The 7,397-nt window shown below is 31.2% G+C and overlaps 1 protein-coding gene across 1 annotated transcript; it reads right to left on the bottom strand.

The window, feature by feature from the left end:
- Window positions 1–2,622: 2,622 nt before the first annotated feature.
- On the bottom strand, window positions 2,623–6,812 carry LOC137838168 (mitogen-activated protein kinase kinase 6). The gene is made up of 8 exons (XM_068647414.1): window positions 6,599–6,812; window positions 6,141–6,225; window positions 5,018–5,152; window positions 4,294–4,518; window positions 4,002–4,184; window positions 3,629–3,852; window positions 2,958–3,003; window positions 2,623–2,869 (listed from the first exon to the last, which is right to left on the bottom strand). Exons 1-8 carry the CDS (start codon window positions 6,670–6,672, stop codon window positions 2,777–2,779), a joined length of 1,065 nt encoding a protein of 354 aa, XP_068503515.1. The 5' UTR covers window positions 6,673–6,812; the 3' UTR covers window positions 2,623–2,776.
- Between the last annotated feature and the right edge of the window lie 585 nt (window positions 6,813–7,397).

Genomic DNA, 7,397 nt, shown 5'->3' with positions numbered 1-7,397 from the left:
TTTATACAATTTATAATAAACTCTATCATTGATATGAATCGTATTTAATGTGTATCATCATAAAAATGAAATTACCTGATTTATCGTGTATTCTTTCTTATTGAGTTTTTTACACTAACCAGTCAACAACCTCTCGTGCCTGATATTACTGGATCGATAGAATTTAAATTTTGTTCGGAAAGTATAAGTGAAATATTAAATGAAGGGGTTGTTATTTGATGATAGTATAAAGAATGAATGAATGTTAAAATAAGATTAAAGTTGAAAATGATTTTGAAAAAAGTGATCTGTTTCCACGAGTGATTAGATTATGACACTGTTTTAATCCATTGATTGAATTGAATTGGAAATGTTTGGTCCCCTCATTGGTTGCCATCCAAAGGTGCATAGCCACACAAACCACATTAATTAATTAGCATTCATTCAAAATTTTGACCCATTTTCATTAAAGCAAAATGAAAAGTCACCTCATTCTAAATTCAAAATTGACCCTTCTCTCTTTCAAATTAAATAATTAAGTAATTATTTTTCATTATTAAAATTAAATTCATATTTAATGTTCTTTAGATGTCCACGGTTCATACATCTAATGTGTTTTTAATTTTTGAATTAAAATTAATTTACAATAATAAGATTCGTTATTAAAAATATTAATCATTAAATCCTTCACAATCATAAAAGGTATACGAATATTTAAAAATTGACCACTTTATTTTTAAGCATAGTTGACATTAATAAACAAGTTTATTTGCTATTTATTACTGTTGCTACAAAAACTATACAATAAAAAATATAAAATTATGATATTCAAAATAGTTTATATATTTTTATGGTTTGAATCCATTGATTTTTTAATTTATTGTTATTTACTCTTAAAAAGCGTGATCCTTATCAACATAGAATATGTATCCCCCAAAAAAATGTTTTTATTCCGTTTTATAGAAAAAATTGGAAGACTAAAGAATCAGCATGAAAATGATAAAAATAAATTTATAGATTTATTAATTTGAATTTCTTCCCTTAACAGTTAAGCTTCTATAAGTTTGCTAATATTTATTGAAATAAAAAAATAAAAAAAAACAAGTAAAAAATCAGTTTAAAACTGAAAATAAAATGTGATTTCACAAGAAAAATGTAAAAGTAAAAATCCTGATTTTCACACAAAATTTAGGGTAAATCATAATACGGGCTAATTGGGACCATTTTGACCAATTTTGTAGGTCAACTAGGATAAACAAAATCTTTTAAAAAAATTACATGCAAATGTTATAATAATAATTTAAATTTAATATTTCATATTATTTCACTTCATGAATCCATCTTTAACAGTGAAATTTGAATAAATTAATAAATATAAAATTAACATCTACATCAAATAAATATATTAAAATTAAAGATTTTATAAATAAGAAAATGTTTTAAAAAAATTGTTGCCTCAACTATTATAATAATTAATCATTCTTATTGATTTTAAAAATATCATTGTTATTGTTCCATTTTAATAACTTTAAAATATAATAAATATTTTTACTAGTTCGACCAAAGAATTAAAATAATAGTCCATCCCACTCTTTTTATGGGCCTGCCCGCATGGGTTGGTCCTCACTTTTTATGGGCCTGCCTGCATGGGCTGACCGCATGACCATCCTAAGACAAATGCTTCCTGCACCAAATCAATTTCAACATGCACCCAACCTGGTATTGAAAATTATAAAAATGCCCTTTCAAAATGATGAAAATAACCTTAAAAAAGAAGAGTGTAAATAAAAATTACTTCTGGAACCTTTTATCCAAAAATACCGGATATAGATATCCAGAACACATTTTTTAATTCCAGAAATTTTTATCCGAAATGCATTTTTAATTGTGTTCTGGATTTTTTTTATCCGGAATGTATGTTTTTATTTTTGAATTATATTTACTATTTCGGATTTTTAAATATGGAATAAGGATAGTTTTGAAAATTTTGAAAAATGATAGGGTGCAGGTTAGAATTGATATGGTGCAAGAAGAAATTGCCCCATCCTAATCATATCACGCACTCTTTGAACTAAAATGGGAAAAAGGAACGTATTGTAGTGAATGATTGAAAGAAAAAACTAAAAGGTTTTGCGTGTTTCTTGGACCCTTTTACCTTTTGCAGCCCATATTTGCGTTCTACACCCCTTCGTTATATGGGAATGTAGATTATATGTATGTATTTCGGAAAATTTGAACCTGAGATGTGGAATTCAAATTATTCATTCAAATATCCGTAACAAATTTTATCATTTCATCATGAAATTTACGAAAAGATTTCAAACCTAGTCCATAACAAAGTTTTATCCTCGTTTCCAAATTCATCATTGATTTGAAGTTTTCAGACTTGTCTAATGTCACCGAATGTTGTTATTTTGATATTCAAATGCCATGAGAACTTACAATAATGTTTCAGTCACGTAAATCTCCAATGGTGTTTTGAGTGAATATATAAATACAAATTGAACATATTTTCAAATCCTATGTTGTTTATATGTAAATAAATTTTGCATCAAACAGATTCCTATATTTTTCACATAAGTTGAGTAAGTGATCGTGTCATGTATCCATTTCAGAGTCTATGCTTCGTAGCTAAAGAGAATGTCAAACAAAATGATCAAGCTTTTGAATACAACAAATAAGAAACAACTATTATACATATCAGTTTTCAGAAAACTGTAATGAAGTCACCAAGCTTAGGACTCATACCAAGAGTTATGGCTGTCTACCACAAATTTTACACTCTACATTATAACAATTATCTGGGAAAATTTACAGGAGGTTCCAAGCTACCTACCAAAATCCCAAGATCTAGATCTTTATCTTCAAACTTTTTTATGAAAGGGTGACCCTGAAAGTGCAAAGAAATTAGATGAATCAGCAATTGGGAATTTTAACAAAATCTAAGATAAACAATAAAACAGCATTTTGTTACTAACCAGAAGCTCCAAGGATGTTAATCTATCCCGAGGATCCTTTTGGATGCTGTAATTAAACCAAGGAGTTAACTTAGAGACAAAACAAGTCAAAACAGAACCTACAGCAGAAGACTAGCCAACAGATACTAACTAAAGGTACACAAACATGCAATTTGGAGAAGTCAATCAAATGACACTCATTTGTGATAATCAGGTTGCTCAAATCCCATCTTTCATGAAATGACAAAACATATTGAGATTGTTTGTTATTTCATTCAAGAAAAGATTGGGTATGGAAACATCAAGACTGAAATTAATTTGAATGATCAACTAGCAGATATTTTCACTAAATCCTTAGTGAGACTTAGAATTGATTATATTTGTAACAAGCTTGGTACATATGATTTATATGCATGCACCAGCTTGAGAGGAGTGTTGAATGTAACGGACTTAGCCTATAGTTTATATTATTCAGTTATTATGTTATTGATTTTGTTATTATTCTCATTTATAAATAAAGAGCCTTTGTGTGTATTTTATACCAGGATATCAATCCTAAAATACATTTTCTTCATTCTTAATATAATCGATGTGATTTGTTAATTTGGGGTGCTAAACTTCAGTGCCACATTTTTGTTTTTTTACTTTGGTTGATTATGAAACAAAGGAAGTGAAAAGAACCAAATAATCACCAGGATGACACGAATGAACAGAACTCGGGGGAGAACTGATCCGGAGGAGCAGAAGGTGGGGGGCTTTCCACAATTGCTGCCAGAAGCTCATAAAAACTGGGCCAGTTTTGCTGATCTTCGGACTGTATATAAGGAAATCTTCCTATGGCACACTCAAGCACTACCATACCCAAACTCCAGATGTCACTGCTATAATCATAAGTACTCCCACTGATTCTTTCTGGCTAAACAAAGAAATCAACAGAAACAAACCAATGTCAATCATTTTGCAGAAGCAAGGTTTTGAGAAAAGGAGAAGGTTCATAAATATGATTACAAAAGCCAAGCAGTTTCTGGTAATATGGAACATGATTAAATAAGGAAAGTTACACACCGACATGTAATTGTAAGTTCCAACAAATGTATCTCTTTGACCCATTGAGCTTCCCAGCATAGCACTAACACCAAAATCAGTAATCTTTACCTCCCCTTTGTGATTAACTAACAGATTGGATGGTTTGATGTCTCTATGTATTACATGTCTTTCATTGTGCAGATAAACAAGACCTTGCAAGACCTGAAATATGCATGTGAATGGTTAATAAGGAAATAGAGCATGGCATCAACTATTGCAAGGACTAGAAGCAGTCAATTTCAACAAGAAATGGAAACATGGTCCAGCATACCTGCTTACAAACCACAGCAAGATATGGTTCCAGAATTGTTTTGACTTGTTTGATTACATCTGCTAAAGAACCACGATCCATGTATTCTAACACCAGTGATATAACTCCATTATGATAGAACGAGTGATAGCAAACTACAACATGTGGACACTGTGACGCTTGATTTATTTTCAGTTCCTGAACAATCTGTTTTCGAATATCCTCTTGTATATTCATTTGAATAACCTGCAATATAAGTCCAAAGATATTTCCCAATCACAAAAAAAGTAAAACCCAATTCATAATGCTGAAAAATATTTTCATAACAATAGCCTTTGTTTTAAAAGGCAATATATAACAGGTGCAAGATCACAATGAAGAACTGAAACAAAATTAAACTTGGAATACAACAGTCTTGCAGGCTTTGAAAAACATCTAAATTTCATTTTCAGAAAGCATCTATTTAATTATATTCTATACATACACACACAAAAAATAAACATTTATTTATAAATCTTCCTACATTTTCGCATATATCCTAAGACATTTGCAACCATTTGTAAAAAGCAACTGGAAAATCAATATCATTATGTCCTTTTGCATGAATCCATGTTATAGAAAGAAAACTATGTCAAACAGAAAACAAGAGATCAGATGAAGAATAAACAACATAATTTGTGAAAAGACTAATCATACACGCAAATCTACCCATAAGAGGTAATTATAAACACGTGCGCATGACAACCTTTAAAGCAAACAATCTTCCAACCCACTTATGGCGAACAAGTTGTACCACACCACCACTTCCTTTTCCAATTACTTTGACGGTCTCAAGGTCATCAAGTGTGAAGTCAAACTCCAGTTCCTTACCATCCGAAGGCTGTCCAAAGAGAAATTGTAAGCTTAGATGTTAGCAACACAAAATGGAGAGAAAAAATAAAGACAGAAACAAAGAAATGAATCTTTGAATGATGCATGCATAATGGTGATGAAGTATTAGGTTAGAATGTGTAGCAGGGGCCCAATAGCATGTGCAGGATGGATTTGGCTAGATGTGTATCAAACATAGGAGGTGAATGAACCAAAAGACTCGAAACTATCATCTATATAAGATGCCCTTTCAATTCATGCTCTTTGCCAATGTGTTGACTAATTTCATATTACAGACCACTTGTGTATGAGATGAGAAAAACAACAGCAACCATCAAGGTCACTTCGCGTGGTACAGAAGAGTAGTAGAACAACTTGGGTGGAATCTGCATTATGAAGAGTGGCATAACTGAGAAAACCATCATTCTTGCCATGTTTCTAGTATCTACATCCATAGTGATACCATAACCAGTTAGTAGCAATTTTTTATTTCCCCAATTGATGAATTTGAGCCACTAGAGTTAGAGTAATTTTTCTACTTTTGATTACCAATGATAACACAGGTTCCCCACGCTACTGTGAGAAGCAGGATGGACGGTCCAGCCAACAAACCAACTACAGTGGAAGCATACTCTTGAGCACTGTCATTGTCACTGGAAATTCCAGTAGCAACAAGAACTAAAGACTCGGGGAGAGCACCAAGATTATAAAAAACAACGGCACCAAAAACACCAGATCCCAATAGGATTCTCCATGGATCAACAAGTGCTCATGATTCATAAACCTTTGGTTTTTGAATTGTAGATAAGAGTCTTTGGGTTGAGCATCATCAACCCCATCACCAGGGCTAACATACAAATAGGAAACAAGTAGAGGGGAACACAATCAAAATTGAACTCCGTCATTGATTGAGGTATGTAAAAATGCAAAACATAGATTACACAAAACATAATGAATGAAAATTAGAAATCACTAGGAATGTAAAGTGATAGAGCTACCCGTGATTCCTTTTCTTCAGAGATAAGACGCAACCCTTTCTGATTCAAGAGTAGATCTCCATCATGGAACGTTCCACTAGCAGTCCTAATGCCAATTTGAAAACAACCAAATCAATCAATTTCAAACACATAACAGAAGTAAAATAGTTTTTTTTTTTTTAAATGGCAGTAGAAATCAAAATATGAACTTTCTTCCCTTTTTTTGTTCCTAAATTGAATAGGTTGCCAAATCACGATAAGAATACAAAAATTAAAGCTATTCATGAAAATATATCTTTGAATCCTCTGACCCATGTCCACCCTAGCACATCCTAGACACTATCAAAATGCCCAGAACAGAAAGAAGCAACAAATTGAGGGAGTGGGAGTAAAAACGGGAACTTTATCCATGAATTGAAGGATTAAACAAAGAATATGAAATGGGTTGGTAAAGGAAAAAGGAAAAGGAATTAAAGTACAGGAAAGAGGTAATGGGGGTTTCTTGAGCAGGAACGGCGAGCTTCAGCTGCTTCAATGGCGTCTTCGTCTTCATCTTCACTGTTCACCGATATCGTTGTTGTTCTTCTCTTCTGCGTTTGCGTGATTCAGAGTTTCTCTTCTCTCTTACACACACAGAGAGTGAAAACAGAGTGTGCGACAGAAAGAGTATGAATAAATTCAAACGAAGTGGCCGCGAAAATAAAATTTGTATTATATTTTTATTTATTTTTAATTAATTGTTTATGAATAATTTTTATGCTGTAGATAGAATACCGTTTAAGGAGAAAACAAAGTGCTCATTCCTTTCAAAATTTTAAATAATTTCTTAATGCAGAAAAATTAAATAAAGGAAAAAGGTACGTGTCTTATCAAATTTCAAATTTGCTACAAGACTTAAATATGTTTCTTAATATAGTTGTATTTTGCATTTTATTTTTTAGTTTGTGGGAATTTTTCTTTTATTCTGATCCTTTCTTATTTTAGTAGCTTTAAAATATTATTTTTAAACAAAAAAACTTTTCTAACACACTCACACAACTACAAAAGCATTATCAAACAATTTTAATTTACCTTAATTAAGTCCAAATTTACCTTAATTATATTATTGGAGTCAACCTTTCAAATATATTAATATTTCTTCCTACTTTGTGCTTTTATGCAGTGTCATTTCACCAATGATAGAAATTGATGATTATTTTTTGTAACTTATCCCAATTTTGATACAAAATAGTACTAATTTAATTGTTTTGGTAAAAAAAAGGAAAGTAATTAATACAA

Source organism: Phaseolus vulgaris, chromosome 4 (assembly GCF_000499845.2).
Source record: "Phaseolus vulgaris cultivar G19833 chromosome 4, P. vulgaris v2.0, whole genome shotgun sequence".
In the NCBI taxonomy this organism is placed as follows: domain Eukaryota; kingdom Viridiplantae; phylum Streptophyta; class Magnoliopsida; order Fabales; family Fabaceae; genus Phaseolus; species Phaseolus vulgaris.
This window is presented reverse-complemented; position numbering and strand designations above follow the sequence as displayed.